Here is a 20,133-nt window from a genome sequence, read left to right on the forward strand (position 1 = left end):
CTGCCCCCGCCCCAACTTGTTGCTCAGAGTGCGCAAGCGCGAATGCCTGCGGGAGAGAGCTAGATCGCGGGGCGGCATTTAGGGTTTGACGGTGGGCTACCAGGGGAGGGGCTTCAAGGCTGCCCAGGAATGGACGAAGCGAGTTCTGCGAGCCCGTTTTGTGTTTGTAGCTGAGGAAGCCCTAGTATGGCTTAGAATGCACTTGGCACCAACAAGCACATAATGTATGTACTAGGGGCGCAGCAGATGCTTAGTATATATGCTCAAATATATATGCATCAAGTACTCAATAAAAATATCCCAGAACTAAAACAGAACCAGGATATAACAGAATCGGGAGCAGGACAACACGGAATGGTCCCCTGTGCTAGCTCGCTCTCCCGCCTTCCATTCCTTCCTCCTCTCGGTTTTTCGCCTTCCTGCAGTTGTGAAGATGTTGTTCTATAAATTGTTAGGTTAAGATGGTTGATAAAATTGTTCCCCACCTTATCGGCTGTTTCTTTTTCTCCAGCTTCAGTTGCCAGCCATCAGTTGCCTTCCCGAAGCAGACAATCCTTCTTTGGTGAGGTCAGTAGTAGTCTAATGCTGTGTCAGAATGTGTAAATCATTCACCTCACTTCATTTCATTACTAGGCATTTTATCAAACCAGATCATAAGAAGATGGGTGAGTACAGTACAATAAGATAGTTTAAGAGAAAATGACACATTCACGTAACTTTTATTACACCATATTGTTATAATTGTTCTATTTCATTATTGTTGTTAATCTCTTACTGTGCCTAAATTATAAATTAAGCTTTATTATAGGTATGTATGTATAGAAAAAAAGCAGTCTATATGAGGCTTACTATCCACCCTTTTGGTCATCACCTGAGGGTCTTGAAATGTGTCCTCTGAGGATAAGGGTGGGGGGACTATAAGGTGTGTCTATTACTGTTTTCCCTTTAGTTCTATCAAGTTTTGCTTCAAGTATTTTTGAGCTATGTGTGTGTATATATATGCATATATATGCATATATACACATATATATGAACATATATATGAACATATATATGCATATATATGCATATATACACATATATATGAACATATATACATATATATGCATATATATGCATATGTACATATATATGCATATATACATATATGCATATATATGCATATATACATATACACACACACACGCATATATATAGTCTTCCTGATGAAGAAGGTTGAAAAGTGAACATTAGGAAAAGTATCTTCAGAAGTGTTTCTCAGGTGACTAATAATTGAATTTGTTACGTCCTGGGTTTGGTTCAGGAAATAAATGGAATAAGCCCACCAGGATTTATCCATCATTGTAGCATCCTCCCATTTCAAATGTTTTGATACAGTAGTTCTCTCAAGAATATAACACTTGGGGCGCCTGGGTGGCTCAGTTGGTTAAGTGTCCAACTTCAGCTCAGGTCATGATCTCATGGTCCGTGGGTTCAAGCTCCTCATTGGGCTTTGTGCTGATAGCTCAGAGCCTGGAGCCTGCTTCTGATTCTGTGTCTCCCTCTCTTCTCTGTCTCTCCCGCTTGTGCTCTATCTCTGTCTCTCTCAAAAATAAATAAATGTTAAAAAAAAAAAAAAAGAATATAAGACTTTACAAATTATTTGACAATGTCAAGGCCAATCTTATTAAGTCCCACTTTGCAAATAGGAAAATATATGTGAAGTAGAAGATACATGAAAATACAAATTCTATTTCTCCCTTTAGTTCATTCAGTTTTTATCATGTATTTTTAAGCCTGTTACATAGTGTATACACATTTATGATTGTGTGTGTTCCCAATGAATTGACCCTTCTATTATGAAATATTTCTCTATGTCTCTTGTCTTTAAAAAAATTTTTTTAAATGTTTATTCCTTTTTGAGAGACAGAGACATAGCATGAGCGGCGGGAGGATCAGAGAGAGGGAGACACAGAATCTGAAGCAGGCTCCAGGCCCTGAGCTGTCAGCACAGAGCCCGGCGCAGGTCTTAAACCCAGAAACTGTGAGATCATGACCTGAGCCTCAGTCAGACATTGTACTGACTGAGCCACCCAGGTGTCTCTCTGTATCTGTTGTCTTAACGTCTATTTTGTCTAGTATCAGTACAGTCACTATAGTTTTCTTATGCTTACTGTTTGGCTAATATATCTTTTTCCATTTTTTTTCTTGAACCTACCTGTGATTTTATATTTAATATACATTTCTGATAAATATCATGTAATTTGGGTTTTACATTTGTTACCCAGTATGACAGTCTCTTGGATTTTCATTGAAATACTTAGTCCATTTATATTTATGTTATTATTAACTTGGTTGGATTTATGTTTGCTATTTGGTTGATACCTATTTACCACATTTTTTATTAACTACTTTCCTGTCTTTTTTGGAGAATTGATCATTTTTTCTGATAGATTTGAATTCTTCTGTTGGCACTCAGCTATACCTTTATGCATCTTGTTAGAGGTTGCTCTAGGGATTAAAATATGCATTCTTATTTAAACATAGTTTACCTAGAATTAATATTGTACCACTCCATGTAAAATATGAGAACCTTGTAAACAATATCATTTCATTTATACTTCTTATTCTTTGTCCTACTGTTGGCATACATATTTCAGCTACATACATTGCATTATTTTGGTTTAAACAGTTATATATTTTAATAACTTATAAAGAAGGAAGCATATGTTATATTTATCCACATATTGACTATATCTGATGTTCTTCCTTCCTGTTGAGACTGTATTTTCATCTGAAGTCAGTTCTCTTTAACCTGAAGAGTTTCCTTTACCAGAACTGCAGTTCTGCTAGTTAAAATCTAAATATTCATTTATCTGAAAATGTCTTTATTTCATCTTCATTATAAAAGCATATTTTCTCTGGAAATAGAATTCTGAGTTGACCTATTTTTCTTTAGTTTTTCCAGATGTTATTCTATTGTCTTTTGGCTACTATTGTTTCTTCTTTTTTTTACATTATCAGAATTTTATTTTATTTTTTAATTTCAGGAATAGAGTGTAATGATTCATGACTTACATATAACTCCCAGTGTACATCCCAACAAGTGTCCTCCTTAATGTTCCTCACCTCTTTAGCCTTTACCCAACCCAACATCCTGTCAGCAACCCTGTTTGTTCTCTGTATTTAAGAGTATCTTATGGTTTGTCTCCCCCTCTGTTTTTATATTATTTTTGTTTCCTTTCCCTTATCTTCATTTGTTTTGTCTTAAATTCCACATGTGAGTGAAATCATATGGTATTTGTCTTTCTCTGACTGACTTATTTTGCTCAACATAATACACTCTAGTTCCAGCCCCATTGTTGCAAATGGCAAGATTTCATTCTTTTTGATAGCAGAGTAATATTCCATTACACATACACACACACATGCACGCACACACGCACACACGCACACACACCACGTCTTCTTTATCCATTCATCAGTCAATGGATATTTGGGCTCTTTCCATACTTTGGCTATTGTCAATAGTGCTTCTATAAACATTGGGGTGCCATGTGCCCCTTCAAATCAGCATTTGTGTATCCTTTGGATAGATACCTAAAATACTTAGTAGTGCAATTGCTGGGTCATAGGGTAGTTCTATTTTTAATTTTTTGAGGAACCTGCATACTTTTTTCCAAAGTGGATGCACCAGTTTGCATTCCTACCAGCAATGCAAAAGGATTCCTTTTTTCTCCACATCCTTGCCAACATCTGTTGTTGCCTGAGTTGTTAATGTTAGCCATTCTGACAACTGTGCAGTGGTATCTCATTGTGGTTTTCATTAGTATTTCTCTGATGATGAGTGATGTTGAGCATTTTTTCTTGTGTCTGTTAGCCATCTGGATGTCTTCTTTGGAAAAGTGTCTATTCATGTCTTTTGCCCATTTTTTCACTGGATTATTTGTTTTTTGGGTGTTGAGTTTGATACGTTCTTTATAGATTTTGGATACTAACCCTGTATCTGATATGTCCTTTGCAAATATCTTCTCCCATTCTGTTGTTTGCCTTTTAGTTTTGCTGATTGTTTCCTTCACTGTGCAGAAGATTTTTATTTTGATGAAGTCTCAGTAGTTCATTTTTGCTTCTGTTTCCCTTGCCTCTGGAGACATGTCAAGTAAGAAGTTGCTGCAGCCAAGATCAAGGAGGTTGTTGCCTATTTTCTCCTCTAGGATTTAAAAAAATTTTTTTAAATGTTTATTTATTTTTGAGAGAGAGAGAGAGAGAGACAAAGCGCAAGCAGGGGAGGGGCAGAGAGAGAGGGAGACACAGAATCCAAAGCAGGCTCCAGGCTCTGAGCTGTCAGCTCCAACCCACGAAATATGAAATCATGACCTGAGGCAAAGTAAGATACTTAACTGACTGAGCCACGCACGTGCCCCTCTCCTCTAGGATTTTAATGGCTTCCCGTCGTATGTTTAGGTCTTTTATCCATTTTGAGTTTATTTTTGCGTATGGTGTAAGAAAGTGGCCCAGGTTCATTCTTCTGCATCTCACTGTCCAGTTTTCCAAACACCATTTGTGAAAGAGACTGTCTTTTTCCATTGGATATTCTTTCCTGCTTTGTCAAAGATTAGTTGACCATACATTTCTGAGTCCATTTTTGGGTTCTCTATTTTGTTTCATTGATCTGTCTGTTCTTGTGCCAGTACCATAATGTCTTGATGATTACAGCTTTGTAATACAGCTTGAAGTCCAGAATTGTGATGCCTCCAGCTTTGGTTTTCTTTTTCAGGATTGCTTTGGCTACTCATGGTCTTTTGTGGTTCCATACATATTTTAGGATTGTTTCTTCTAGCTCAGCGAAGAATGCTGGTGTTATTTTGATAGGGATTGCTGGCTACTATTGTTTCTAATTAAGTCAGCATTATTCATGTTTTTGGTCCCCAATATTTTATGTATTATTTTTCTCTGTCTGATTATAAGATTTTCTATTTATTGAATTTTGGTGGTTTTGGTCATAGTTTTGTTCTACCACACTCTGTCAGTACTCTCATTCTAGAACTCTAGTTATGAGTATTGTTCCATAGGTACCTCTGTATTTTTTCAATGTTTTTACTTTTTTGTATTTCAGATTGGATTATTATTGACCTATCATGGTGATCACTGACTGTTTCTTCTGATGCCTCCCATCTGTTCTTATGCTTATTCAGTGAAATTTTCATTTCAGTTTTTTTCAGTTATAAAACTTGCATTTTCAGTTCTATTTTATACATACTGATTTTCTGCTGAGGTTCCAGTTGTTGACTCAAAATGAACAAATCTTGGGGCGCCTGGGTGGCGCAGTCGGCTAAGCGTCCGACTTCAGCCAGGTCACGATCTCGCGGTCCGTGAGTTCGAGCCCCGCGTCAGGCTCTGGGCTGATGGCTCGGAGCCTGGAGCCTGTTTCCGATTCTGTGTCTCCCTCTCTCTCTGCCCCTCCCCCGTTCATGCTCTGTCTCTCTCTGTCCCAAAAATAAATAAAAAACGTTGAAAAAAAAATTCAAAATGAACAAATCTTTTAGAATCTCTAAGAAAGAGAGTTTTTTAACATTTATTTATTTTTGAGAGACAGAGATGGGGGAGGGGCAGGGAAAGAAGGAGATACAGAATGCAAGGCAGGCTCCAGGCTCTGAGCAAGCTATCAGCTCGGAGCCCAACATGGGGCTTGAACTCACAAACATGAGATCATGACCTGAGTCACAGTTGGATACTGAACAGACTGAGCCACCCAGGAACACCTGTGGAGAGATGTTTTTAAGGTGCTATAAACATCTGTTTTTCATCAGACTTTCACCTGCTACGTTTAGCATCCATTGATGATTCTTACCAGATCAATTATTATTGTGATGGTTGATTATTGGTGATAATCTAATTCTGCCATTCCTTCCACATTAGTAATTTGGTGTTCTACTATAAAGCATGTTTCATGGGTTCCTATTTTAGCCACTGGGTTATTAAATGGTTTTACTTAATCTGTTACTATTATGACATATTGTTATACTCAGATTATCCCATATTTGGCCAGTGGGAACTCCTTCAGACTGCCACTGTGATCTTTTGACATTGCAATCACTTTTCGAGCACTTCCCTACTTTCTGCCTCCACACAATGTTCCAAAACCATCTTGTGTTTTCTCTGCTCAGTGCTTGTATATGCTATTTCTCCAAGTTCCTTGGATCTGGGTGCTGGATATTCTCACTGGTACTAGGATGTCATTTCTTTTTTGTCCTCTCTGCTAGAAAACACACACACACACACACACACACACACACACACACACACCTCTATATGTATTTCTATATTTATCTATTTAAAAATATCATGGGGGCAACCTGGCTGGCTCAGTTGGTAGAGCATCTGACTCTACATTGATCTTGGGGTGGTAAGTTGGAGTCCCATCTTGGGTGTAGGGATTACTTAAAAAATGCACAAAAATATGACTTTATAGTGATACCTCCAATTTCAACCCAACACCACAGGGTTCATCTAGCCTCCTTCTCTCCATATTGCAATTACCTTCTCCAGCAGTGATAAGCTTTTCTCCCGTTATATTAGCTTAATCCCATAAAATATTTACTTTTTTGCTTGATTCTAGAATATATGAAGTAGTAGTTTCAGAATTGCTAATCTATATCATTGTGCAAATCAATCCTACTAGCTAGTTATTTGTTTATGGTTGTTTTTTGTTTTGTTTTGTTTCTGTTTTGGGCTGAGCGAATAGGGTCAAGTTGTCGTTCAAAAATTGCTTGGGTTAGGAGCACCTGACTGGCTCATTTGGCAGAGCATGTGGCTCTTGATCTTGGGGTCATTAGTTCAAGCCCCATGTTGGGGCTTACTTTTAAAAAAAAAGAGCTTACTTTTTAAAAAAGCTGCTTTGGGCACCTGGGTGGCTCGGTTGAGTGTCAGACTTTGGCTCACGTCATGATCTCAATTCATGAGTTTGAGCCCTGCATGAGGCTCACTGCTGTCAGGGCAAAGCCCGCTTTGGATCCTCTGTCCTCCCCCCTTTTCTATTCCTCCCCCCGCTCATGTTCTCTCTCTCAAAAATAAACATTAAAAAATAAAGCTTTAAAAAAAGTTTCTTGGGTTAGCTTTTTCCCCTGTAGTGTGGGGAAATATTTGTTTCTGCTTATATTCCAATGTAGGGTCTTTCTTCTCTTTATGTAAACATATATAACATTAACATGGTTCCCAAAGTGAAAAATATACAGAAAGGTATACTTAGAGAAGTGTTACTTCCTCATCCTTTCATGTATTAAAATTTCCTATATTTTTGGTTCCCTTATAGACTTTCTGTTCTATTCCACTGGTCTGTTCCTGCATGAGTACCACATCATTTTGATTATTTAGGGACTTTTTAGTACTTTTAAATATCTGGTAGGACTAGGACACCTTGGTAGCTTTTCTTTCTCAGTCTTAACCTGGCTATTCTTGCATAAAATCTGTACTGCTACCACTAGGGATACTGTATATACGTCAGATGAAATGACCAACTGAATTGTCTCCCTCTAGTAATTCTCCTTCCCAATATCTTTTCTCTTCATGGCCCTTATCAGAATCTGAAGTTTTCTTAGTTAGGTACTTACTGGTTGTCTGCTTCCCAGATTTTCCTGAAGATTGGGGAACTTGTCTTCAGTATCCACTAGCATATTGTCAAAGGCTTGAGCACTCCATGGCATTATGCACAAGCACTTTGTACATATTTTTTCCATTTAGCTATTCTGGAGGGTGTATACTTATCACATTGTGGTTTTAATTTTTCCACTTTCTTAATAATGAACTTGAGCAACTTTTGATATCTTTATTGGCCATTTGGATACGCACTTTTTTTGAAGTGCTTATATGAGTTTTTTTTCCCATTTCCTATTTTATTTTCTGTCGTTTATTGATCTATAGGGATTCTTCATATATTGTGAATGAGTCAAATATATTATATATATATTTATTTAATATTTTATTAACATTTTGTCTATATATGATTAAATATTTTACATTTATTACATAAATGTATATATTCGTATTAACATATATTAACATATACTATATTATATATTATATATATATATAATATATTCTCTGTGACTTTTTTCAGTTTCTTAATTGTGTTTTTTGATGAAATAGATTCTTAAATTTAATACATTAAAATTTATCATTTTCCCCCATATGGTTAATGCTTTTTGTATTCTGTTTAAGAACTCTTTGCTATCTCAGCATTATCAACAATAGCCAAATTATGGAGAGAGCCTAAATGCCCATTGACTGATGAATGGATGAAGAAGATGTGGTATTTATATGCGATGGAATATTACTCAGTCATCAACAAGAATGAAATCTTGCCATTTGCAACAATGTGGATGGAGCTAGAGTATATTATGCCAAATGAAATAAGTCACTCAGAAAAAGACAAATACCATATGATTTAATTCATATGTGGAATTTAAGAAACAAAACAGATGAACGTATGGAAAGGGGAAAAGAAGAAAAAAGAGAAAGATAGGGGAACAAACCATAGGAGACTCTTAATGACAGAGAACAAACTGAGGGTTTGATGGAGGGAGGTGGGTAGGGAATGGGCTAGATGGGTGATGGGTAATAAGGAGGACACTAGTTGTGATGAGCCCTGGTGAACTGAATAATTCACCAATTACTCAGTTCTACTCAATTCTACTCCTGAAGCCAATATTGCACTGTATGTTAACTGACTAGAATTTAAATTTAAAAAAAAAAAAAAAGAAAGAAATCTTTGCTACCTCAAGCCCAGAAAGATATTTTATATTTCTTTTGCTTTACCTTTTACAATTAGGTCACTAATATATCTGGAATTTATGTTTGTAGTGTGATGTAAGGGCCAAGATTCATTTTTTATGAATATAGCTATGCAGTTGACCCAGTGCTACTTATTGAAAAGACCACTATATCCCAACCATAATGCAGAGGAACCTTTGTCGTAAATCAGATGACCACATATATGTAGGTGTATTTCAAGGCCATTTATTTTGTTCCATTGGTCTGTTTGTTCATTCTTGTGCCAAAACCATACTGCCTTAATGACCAAAGTACTACTTTCACATTAACAAATTCAAGGACAAAAATATTATATCAATGTGTCAAAATAGCATCTGATAATATTCAGCAGGCATTTCTAAACTTTTTTAAAATGTTTTTTTATTTATTTTGAGAGACAGCGAGTAGGGGAGGGGGAGAGAGAGAGGAGAGAATTCCAAGCAGCGCAGAGCTCTTTGTGGGGCTTGAACTCATGAACCATGAGATCATGAGGAGCCGAAATCAAGAACCAGACGCTCAACCCACTGAGCCACTCAGGTGTTCCATGTTCTGCACTTATTTAAAAAAAAATTTTTTTTTTTAATCATTATTTTTTGAGAGAGAGAGAGAAAGCATGAGTGGAGGAGGGGCAGAGAGAGAGAGACATAGAATCCGAGGCAGGCTGCAGGATCTGAGCTGTCAGGACAGAGCCCAATGCAGGGCTCGAACCCACGAACTGTGAGATCATGACCTGAGCCAAAGTTGGACGCTCAACTGACTGAGCCACCAAGGCACCCCTCTCAGCAGGCATTTCTAATAAAGAAGTTAATAAAGAACTGAAGGTGGGGCACCTGGGTGGCTCAGTCGGTTGAGCGTCTGACTTCAGCTCAGGTCATGATCTCACAGTCCGTGAGTTCGAGCCCCACGTCTGGCTCTGTGCTGACAGCTCAGAGCCTGGAGCCTGCTTCAGATTCTGTGTCTCCATCTCTCTCTGAACCTCCCCCGTTCATGCTCTCTCTCTGTCTCAAAAATCAATAAAGGTTAAAAAATTTAAAAAAAAATAAAAAAATAAGGAACTGAAGGAAACAATTGAGCCACAACAAAGTCTGTTTACCTCCAAACTAAAACAAACATTATACTAAGAGATTTCCATTAAATAGGTGAAAACAACTATATCCCTATCACCACTAATCCTAAGTCCTATTTTGGAGATTCTTTCTATTAGATTAATAAAATAATCACTATAAATATTCATAAAAAACCCAAAATTATATCTATTTGCAGTTGACATAACTGATAGCCTAGAAAACCAAGGGTCTTGTAAAAAATTAAGATTATTGGGTAATAATGAAAGCTATGATTGCATCCACATTTAAATTTTTTAAATTTTTATATGATAGTATCACCATAAATACACATACAGCCACAATCTGGGGACGCTAAGGTTCGTTATTTATAATACTAGGTAAAGGATTATTATCTAGAATATTATTTTTAAGAATCCCACAATTCTTTTATATTTTTTTAACAAAGGAACATGGCATGAATTGGTAAGTTATAATGTTTAACAATAAACAGATGTGAAAAGATGCTCAACTCACTATAAAGCACATACCAGAAGTAGGATTACAAGGAAATAATACTTTATTGGGTGAAGGGGTTGTAAATTGGCAAGACAATGATGTTCTCACTTCTTTTTTTTAGAAAGAGAGAGAGAGAGAGCATGCGTGAACAGGGGAGAGGGGCAGAGGGAGAGAATCTTAAGCAGATGGAGCCTGACATGGGGCTCAATCCCACAACCCTGGAATCATAACCTGAGCCGAAATCGAGTCAGATGCTCAACCCACTGAGCCACTCAGGTGTCCCATGTTCTCCACTTCTTTAAAACAATGTTTTTTAATGTTTTTGAGAGAGAGAGAGCATGAGTAGGGGAGGGGCAGAGAGACAGGGAGACACAGAATCTGAAGCAGGCTCCAGGCTCTGAGCTGTCAGCACAGAGCCCGACATGGGGCTGGAACTCATGCACCGCAAGATCATGACCTGAGCTGAAGCCAGACACTCAACCAACTGAGACACCCACGTGCCCCTTCCCATGTTCTCCACTTCTATGGCACTATCTAGTGAAGTTGAAAATGAATATAACCTTTGACCGAGCAGTCCCACTTTTTGATAAATACCTCAGAGAAATTCTTGTTTATGGATAGCAAGAAACACACAGGTAAGTCAGTAGGATTTTTCAGCAAGAAATTATAGTCTATGCATATATTTATAGAAAGAATAGGGGGAAGGATTTTCTATTCTATTGAAAAGTATCATTTTAAATTAAAAAAAAAAAAGAGCGAGCAGCTGACTGTATAACATAATTTGAATTGCTTTCCTTGCCAAACAGATAACTGTACATCTGTCATAATGCTGACATTTCCATCCTTGAGCCACTCCTTCTGGTTATAGCAGCATCTGCCAAAGTGGAATTACATCCGCAGTAGGTATTCGGAATGGGAGTTCTGTATAGTAAAGTCTGAGATACACTGGTCAGATAAAATGAAACTTTTTTGGATAGTCTTTTGTTAGGCACTTAATGTGAATTTTTTTTCCCCCTCAAGAAATATAGTATACAGAGTTCCCAGCCTTGTTTGACTATACAATAATTTTCCCATTATCATTAAAGTACTAGTGTTTCGTGGAACATACTTTCAGAAATTTTGAGTTAATGTACAGTCTCCAGAAGACCTCTGTTAGCATGAAAACGATACCAGGTAGGAAAAACATACTGACCCATTAGCAAAAACTAATTTTGTTATATAGCACTTAAAATACTTTTTGTGTTAAAATATTATGTGTATTGTTTGAAATCATGAGTGGGTCTATTCTAGGTGAGTGATTATCCAATGATATCTGCCCAATGTGAACAAAATGGACCTGGAAGTACAAGTCTTAATGTATAACTATAGTGACATTACAGAGGTTTGGTAGAAAATAAAGTGTAATAATATTCATTTTTGTTTTGTGGAAGGTAATAATTTTTGTGTTGAATCCCCGTTTTTCATATCTGTTGTTCACTCCTTTTTTAAAGCTGATGAAGCTAAGATGAATTAGAATATGAGAAACAACCTAAAAGATATTGAGGTAAATAATGCCATTTTTTCCAACATTGTTACATTGCTCAAGTTAGAAACCTAAAATCTGGATACTTAATTAAATCACAACAGGTCAGGTCCCTGGATATTCCTGGTAAATTGTTTTATGTTTTATAATTTTTTTAATTAAAAAAAAGTTTATTTTTTTATTTTTGAGAGAGAGAGAGACAGAGTGCGAGCAGGGGAGGGGCAGAGAGAGAGGGAGACACAGAATCTGAAGCAGGCTCCAGGCTCTGAGCTGTCAGCAAAGCCCGACGCAGGGCTTGAACTCACAAACTGTGAGATCATGACCTGAGCTGAAGTCGGACGCCTAACTGACTAAGCCACCCAGGTGCTCCTATAATTGTTTTAACAGACCATTAAGTTCGCTGAACTTTATTTGGGATGTTTGTGTGTATTTTAAGTGATACTGGTCCAGATTTTGCTTTCTAGGGGCTATTCGCATTTTATTATTGGGATGTTAGCCTTATAGAATGATCTAGCAAAATTTTGTTAGAGGCTCTCTATGCTTTAAAACTTTTTATTGCCTGCAAAACTGTTGATTCTAGTTTTTTAAAACAATCATAACTACAATATTTTTCTTTGCTTATATATCTGTTCAGGTTTTCTATAGTATCTTGAGTCAACTTTGATGATTTAGTTTTCTCCAGATAATCCATTCTCTGTATTTTTATAGATATTGAAATATATGTATATGGTAATACATATAACTTTAAAATTTTTAATTCTCCTTGATATATATAGCTGTTTAACCTTTCTCATATATAAAGTTGAAACGGAGTCTTTTTTCCCTCAATAACTGCCAATTCTGTATTAATGGCCTTTTCAAAGAGAACATCCTTGGATAAGGATTTTATTAGCTATTTCATTAATTTCTACTTTAGTGTATGAATTACTTTGTGGTACTTAGTTTTTTTGTTTTTTGTTTTTTCTTTTTTTTAGCGTTTATTTATTTTTGAGACAGAAACAAAGCATGAACGGGGGAGGGTCAGAGAGAGGGAGACACAGAATCTGAAACAGGCTCCAGGCTCTGAGCTGTCAGCACAGAGCCCGACGTGGGGCTCAAACTCACAGACTGCGAGATCATGACCTGGGCAGAAGTCAGCCACTTAACCGACTGAGCCACCCAGGCGCCCCTGTGGTACTTAGTTTTAAAAAAAAAATTATTAAAAAACTATTTTATGGTTCAAGCTAATGTGTTTTTACCCCCAATTTTAAAAATCAACTATCTGTTAGGGGCACCTAGGTGGCTCAGTTGGTTAATAAGTATCCATCTCATGATCTCACGGGTTGTGAGTTCAAGCCCCACATGGGGCTCTGCACTGACACTGTGCAGCCTGCTTGGGATTCTCTCTCTCTCCCACTGCCCCTCTCCCCCCTCTCTCAAAAATAAGTAAACAAAAATCAACTGCCTGTTATACAACAGGTACTATAAGTGTGGGGACAGAATGGTAAAGAAGACAAACACTAGTTCCTCAGTCCAAGTTTTCTTTTTCTTTTTTTTTTAATATATGAAATTTATTGTCAAATTGGTTTCCATACAATACCCAGTGCTCATCCCAAAAGATGCCCTCTTCAATACCCATCACCTCCCCTCTCCTCCCTCCCACCCCCCATCAACCCTCAGTTTGTTCTCAGTTTTTATTTTTTTTAATGTTTATTTATTTTTGAGACAGAGAGAGACAGAGCATGGACGGGGGAGGGGCAGAGAGAGAGGGAGACACACAGAATCCGAAGCGAGCTCCAGGCTCCGAGCTGTCAGCACAGAGCCCGACGCGGGGCTCGAACTCATGGACCGTGAGATCATGACCTGAGCCGAAGTCGGACGCTTAACCGACTGAGCCACCCAGGCACCCCTGTTCTCAGTTTTTAAGAGTCTCTTATGCTTTGGCTCTCTCCCACTCTAACCTCTTTTTTTTTTTTTTTTTCCCTTCCCCTCCCCCATGGGTTTCTGTTACGTTTCTCAGGATCCACATAAGAGTGAAACCATATGGTATCTGTCTTTCTCTGTATGGCTTATTTCACTTAGCATCACACTCTCCAGTTCCATCCACGTTGCTACAAAGGGCCATATTTCATTCTTTCTCATTGCCACGTAGTACTCCATTGTGTATATAAACCACAATTTCTTTATCCATTCATTAGTTGATGGACATTTAGGCTCTTTCCATAATTTGGCTATTGTTGAGAGTGCTTCTATAAACATTGGGGTACAAGTGCCCCTATGCATCAGTACTCCTGTATCCCTTGGGTAAATTCCTAGCAGTGCTACTCCTGGGTCATAGGGTAGGTCTATTTTTAATTTTTTGAGGAACCTCCACACTGTTTTCCAGAGTGGCTGCACCAGTTTGCATTCCCACCAACAGTGCAAGAGGGTTCCCTCAGTCCAAGTTTTCTAAATGCATTAAGGTTATTTCTTAACAAGTAGACTTTTGGTGATTTCCCACAAACTTTTATTTGTAGGCATCATTATCATTTATCACTAAGTGGTCTAAAATTTCAAATTTGATTTTCTACTTAGGGAAAGCTTTATTATGGATATTTTCAAATATATGCAAAGGTAGTAAGAATAGCACAACGACTCAATGTACCCATTATCCAGCTTCAACATTTAGCAGTTGCCCATCTTATTTCATCTGTTCCTGCCACCCTCCCTCCCTCCATTTACTTATTTAGTTATTTATTTATGAGAGTGAGTGACCAGGGGTGGAGGGACAGAATCCTAAGCAGGCTCAAGTCAAACTCAAAAGACATCTGACTAAGCCATCAAGACACCCTTTTCCTGAAGTATTTTAAAGCAAGGCATAGACATGATGTGACTTCACCCTTGAATGCTTCAGTATGAATCTCTAATGTGTAAGGACTTACACATAATAATTGGTGATGATGCCATCATCATGCCTAAAAAATGAATAATTGCTTAATATAACTTAATATCCACTTAGATTTACATTTTCAAAACAATGTAAACAATGTTTTCATTTGTCCAAATCAGGATTGTATTTAATGTATTTTATTTTCTGTAATTATGCTCTAGCATTTGGAGACTTGGTCCTGGAGAGACTGCCCTTCCCAGGGGTAGCAAATTCCTAGAGATAGCAAACAACTCTTTTGATCAAACCCACCAAGCCAAAGCCCCAACTGTTTCATCAAACTCTCACACACCAAGCCAATATTCCTCCTGCACAAATCACCCCAGGGCCAGGTACCAGACAACTAGGGACCACTCATATACCTCAGAACCTCCGAAATTATTAAGATTATCCAGGGGCACCTGGATGGTTCAGTCTGTGAAGCATCTGACTCTTGATTTTGGCTCAGGTCATGATCTCACAGGTTCATGAGTTCGAGCCCTGCCATCAGGCTCCTCACACTAATATTGTGGAGCCAGCTTAGGATTCTCCCTCTCCCCCTCCTGCACACACACACTCTCTCAAAATAAGTAAACTTAAAAAAAAAAAAGAAATATTAAAAAAAAAAAACACCACTATCCATTCCATTCCCAAACTTCCTCAGTGTACTTACCCAGTGTCACCCATTCTTTGGAGAAAACATCAGCAAAGGCTCTGTGCCATGCTCTGCCCTTTCCCCACTTCTGCCTTCCAGCATAACTGGGTATTTCCCCATGTGGCCCTGTGGGCATGCTGTTGCCTCCTGTTTTTAGAGATCTTTGAGTCTAAACTTCTTCCTTCATGACAATCATTTCTGTATCTGCATGTTGTACCATAATTGATTAAAACAAATCCTGGGTACATTTTAAAACAAGGATCCCAATACATTCCATACACTGTATTTAATTGATATGTCTCTTAAGTCTCTTTTAATTTGCAACATTCTTTTGTCTTAACCTATATTGGTTAAGAACCAAGACCATTTATTCTGTGGAATTTTGTACATTCTGGGTTTGGTTGTTTGCTTGTGTCATTAATTTGTTCCTTTATTCCCCAAGTTTCCTGTAACCTGGTAATTAGATTTAGAGACCCACTTTTACTTCTGAGTTAACATTTGGGGTAAGAACACTTAACAAATGATACTACATATAGCCACCGCACAAGCAAGATGCACATAGTGGGGCTGATCTAATAGAGATGTTGATGTAATGTAATGTAAATGTAGGTTCTGTCATTCTGATCCATTAAAAACTTCCTATCAATCTTTTTCACTAATGATCTTTGCTTCCATTGATATCACCACCAAGATCCAGTATTTCAGAAATTAAAGACTGATTTTTCAAATTCTGTCATTCCTTTGATCTTTATTAACTAGAGTTCTCTAATAATAATAAAGAACTTTACTTCACCGACTTTTGGCTGTCTTATATAGGTCATAAAGGAAAGACAAAATAAATGCTCCACTTTTCCCCTTTATTTATCAATAAGTACCCTAATATGCTTCATAACTGACCAGTGAATTTGGTCAGGAAAAAAGGAAGCTATTAAAAGCTTTTGTCATGACAAAAGGACATAGGAACCAATTTGAGGGGATTCTCACTAATGAAAGACAGGACAACCAGAGCACAAAAAAAGGCTACAATGTATTTTTAAAAATCAATACAGAAGTTATAATACAAGTAATTTTTAATTTCCAAAGTTTCTTTTTACATTATTCTTTGTTAATTTTAAGTTAAATTTAGACTTGGGCCAGAGAATGTAGACTGTAGAATATCTGCTTTTTTATGAACAAATTGAAAAACAATTTCTCACTTCCACTAGTTTAAAAAGAGTAAGTTATCTGAAGTTAAATAAGGGTGAGTGTTGGTGGAAGGCATTTCTATATTCTTTGTGCCCATAGTCTTTCATATGAATTTTCAAAGGAGTAATACTAATGATAATAATAAAACAAAATTTAGTGGCTTAAAACAACAATCATTTTATTATATCTCACGATCTTGTGGGTCAGGAATTTGGGCAGGGACTCAGTTGATAGATTCATCTGTTTTATATGGTATCAACTGAAGTCACTCAGTGGGTACTCAGCTGCTGGGTGGTCTGGAGGATCCAACACTATTTCACTTAAATGTCTGGCGTCTTGGTAGGCATGTGTGGAAGACTGGGCTCAGAACGGTGCCTCTTCCTTTCTTTGTGGTCTTAGGGCTTCTCCATGTGGTCTCTTCAGCAGAGCAGACAGACTTTTTAACAGAATTCAGAGCCTAAGCTTAAAGGAGCACTCCAAGAGATGAAGTAAAATCCACCAGTAAAGCCTGGAAACTGGCACAGCAGTACTTCTACTAGTCAAAGTAGTCTTGGTCTGCCCATCCTCAAGGAGAACGGATGTGGATTCCATATTTTGATGGGGGGAAAGAGGGAATGTCAAACAATTTGCAACAATTTTTATTCTGCCACAGTATTGTATTACCATTTTACAAATGAAAAAATTATAGCACAGAACAGTTAAGCATCTTGTCAATATAATACAAGTAGGAAAGTGATGGGACAGAGATAAGTGTCTCCCACATTTGTCACACTGATTAGGATTAGTTTTCAGAGTAAGTGTAAAGTTTATCAGGTTTAAGTGATGGTGGAATACATTAAATTAACATATTCTTTTAATGATATAAAACCTCTTAAGTCAATTGCCTGTATGAAGGAAGCAAAAAGGATTAATTACTATATTCATAGAGTATTCTACAATACAGGATTGAAAAACTATCTTATATTTTTACATTATGAATTTTTAGATGATGGGTAAGGTGTGAATGTTGTCTAAAGGCCTTCTTACATTCCTTACATTCATAAGGTTTCTCACCAGAATGAATTCTCAGATGCTGAATAAGGGATGAATTAAGTCTAAAGGCCTTCCTACATTCCTTACATTCAAAGGGTTTTTCACCAGTATGAATGCTCTGATGTAAAGTAAGTTTTTGGCGCAATCTAAAGGCCTTCCCACATTCCTTACATTTATAGGGTTTCTCACCAATATGAATACTCTGATGTTGTGTAAGTTGTGAGAGCAATCTAAAAGCCTTCCCACATTCCTTGCAGTCATAAGGTTTAACACCAATATGGATACTTTGGTGTGAAATAAGTTGTGAGTAACGACTAAAGGCCTTCCAACATTCCTTACATTCATAAGGTTTCTCACCAGTATGAATTCTGTGATGAAGAATAAGATGATAACCACGACTGAAGGTCTTTCCACATTCCTTACATTCATAGGGTTTCTCACCAGTATGAATTCTCTGGTGCAGTGTTAGTTGCTGTCTCACTCTGAAAGCTTTCCCACATTCCTTACATTCATAGGGTTTCTCACCAGTATGAAGTTTGTGATGTACTCTAAGGCCAGAGCCACACAAAAAGGCCTTCCCACATTCTTTACATTCATAGAGTTTGTCAGCAATATTAAGCTTCTGATGTCGAGTGAGATGTGCATACTGTCTAAAGGCCTTTCCACATTCTGTACATACATAGGGTTTCTCACCAGTATGAATCCTCTGATGGAGAGTAAGTTGTCCTCGCACTCTGAAGGCTTTCCCGCATTCTTTACATTCATAGGGCTTTTCGCCAATATGAATTTTCTGATGTACTCTAAGGTCTGGGCCACATATAAAAGATTCTCCACATTCTTTACATTCATAGAGTTTTTCACCAGAATGAAGTCTCTGATGTCGAGTAAGGTGTGCAGTCTGTCTGAAGGCCATTCCACACTCCTTACATTCATAGGGTTTTTCACCAGTATGAATTCTGTGATGAAAAGTAAGCTGTTGGCGTACTCTAAAGGCCTTTCCACATTCTTTGCATTCATAGGGTTTCTCCACAAAATGAATTCTCTGATGTGGAGTTAGAGATGTACGTTTTTGATAAGAGGACACTTTTTGAGATGTAATTTTCACTTGACTGAAATATTCCTCCTGTCCTTCAAATTTTCTTTTAGACTCCCAGTCACTTTTTAAAATTAGGCCCTTAAGGCCATGATTTTTAATTCTTTCCATTATCTTCCACTGAGGTAAGTTTATTTCATAAATGTCATTTTCTGAGGATAACTTCTTGGTCTCATACCTGGTCTCTAAATCTGAAAGAAAATAAAAGAGCAAACACATAGTTTCCTTTTTTAAAAGAAGTAAAATTTCTACAGTAGAAATAATAGACAACTGAAGTAATACTCAATGAAATTCTGAAAATATGCAAGTTGAAAAAAAAGCATACCGTAACACCAGGGAAAATGAAAGTTCATGTTAAGAAAGTAAGACTGGTGGGGTGCATGGGTGGCTCTGTCAATTAGGCGTTCAACTCTTGGTTTCGGCTCAGGTCATGATCTCATGGTTTGTGAGATTGAGCCCTGCATGGGGCTCTGTGCTGACAGTGGAGCCTGCTTGGGATTCTCTCTCTCTCTCTCTCTCTCTCTCTCTCTCTCTCTTTCTCTCTCTCAAAATAAACAAATAAATAAACTAAAAAAGAAGAAACAAAGTGAGGCTGGTGATTAGTAAGTCAGTGGATATCAAGCTGAGATGTGGAGTAGAAGTCACAGGAACTTGTTATAAATATTGAGGTTTAGACACTACCTAAACCACCTGGATCAGATTCTACAGTCCTGGTCAGTCCAATATTTAATATTCTCCACACAGTTCTGATGGAAATGAAAGGTTAAGAATTCATCCTTAACTTTTTTCAACAACTTCTCTTTATTCTTAGAATAAAATCAAACTTGCTGTGGTTAAAAGACCTCCACTTACCTATAACATATCATCTCAGTCTGCTCTGTTTTCCACAAATCTGCTTGGGCTCTTTGAATAGCTGGTTACTTCTCATCCTGAGGTCTTAGTTTAAAAGTTATTCCTTTAAGGCTGACTGTAAACCTATGTTGTTGGGGCACCCAGGTTGCTCAGTCAGTTAAGCATCTGACTCTTGATTTTGGCTTGGGTCATGATCTCCCAGTTCATGAGTTCGAGCCCTGCATCGGGCTATGCACTGACATATAATATATGTGTATTACATATCAACATATATCTGGGTTGAAATTATATATTTATTAATTTTTCCAATTGTTTCTCTGCTTTTCTTACCCCTAAACTTCTTCAACGGCAGAAACAATTTCTACTCTCTGTTAAATAATGCATAGCACATAATGAGTTTTACTCTTTCAATTCCCATGGTTATATACTCATTTGGAACATATTTCTGTCTCTAATCTCTCACATATTATAACAATGATTAAATATTCCCTTTATTAATCCAAGCTAGTCTAGTTAAACATATAAATGGAAAATGATGGTTATATATTCCTATAGATCCTT

General features: G+C 37.3%; 1 protein-coding gene and 1 long non-coding RNA gene across 5 annotated transcripts in view; one reads left to right on the forward strand and one right to left on the reverse strand.

The window, feature by feature from the left end:
- Nucleotides 1-12: 12 nt before the first annotated feature.
- On the forward strand, nt 13-9,254 carry LOC144614646 (uncharacterized). Its single transcript, XR_013552573.2, has 3 exons — nt 13-224; nt 512-567; nt 8,197-9,254. It is a non-coding gene; the product is annotated as an uncharacterized LOC144614646 (long non-coding RNA).
- Nucleotides 9,255-16,417: 7,163 nt separating this feature from the next.
- LOC132690996 (uncharacterized) overlaps nt 16,418-20,133 on the reverse strand; it is a 69,089-nt gene continuing 65,373 nt past the window's right edge. For 3 of the 4 annotated variants that reach the window (XM_078439060.2, XM_078439059.2, XM_078439061.2), the window contains exon 5: nt 16,418-18,911. In XM_078439060.2, the coding sequence (XP_078295186.1) occupies nt 17,554-18,911 (1,358 nt within the window). In that variant the 3' untranslated portion in view covers nt 16,418-17,553. The remainder of the gene's footprint in view (nt 18,912-20,133) is intronic. The other variant, XM_081791406.1, reaches the window with a different exon arrangement.

The sequence above is a fragment of the Panthera onca genome, chromosome E2 (genome assembly GCF_046562875.1).
Source record: "Panthera onca isolate mPanOnc1 chromosome E2, mPanOnc1 haplotype 2, whole genome shotgun sequence".
Classification (NCBI taxonomy): Eukaryota; Metazoa; Chordata; class Mammalia; order Carnivora; family Felidae; genus Panthera; species Panthera onca.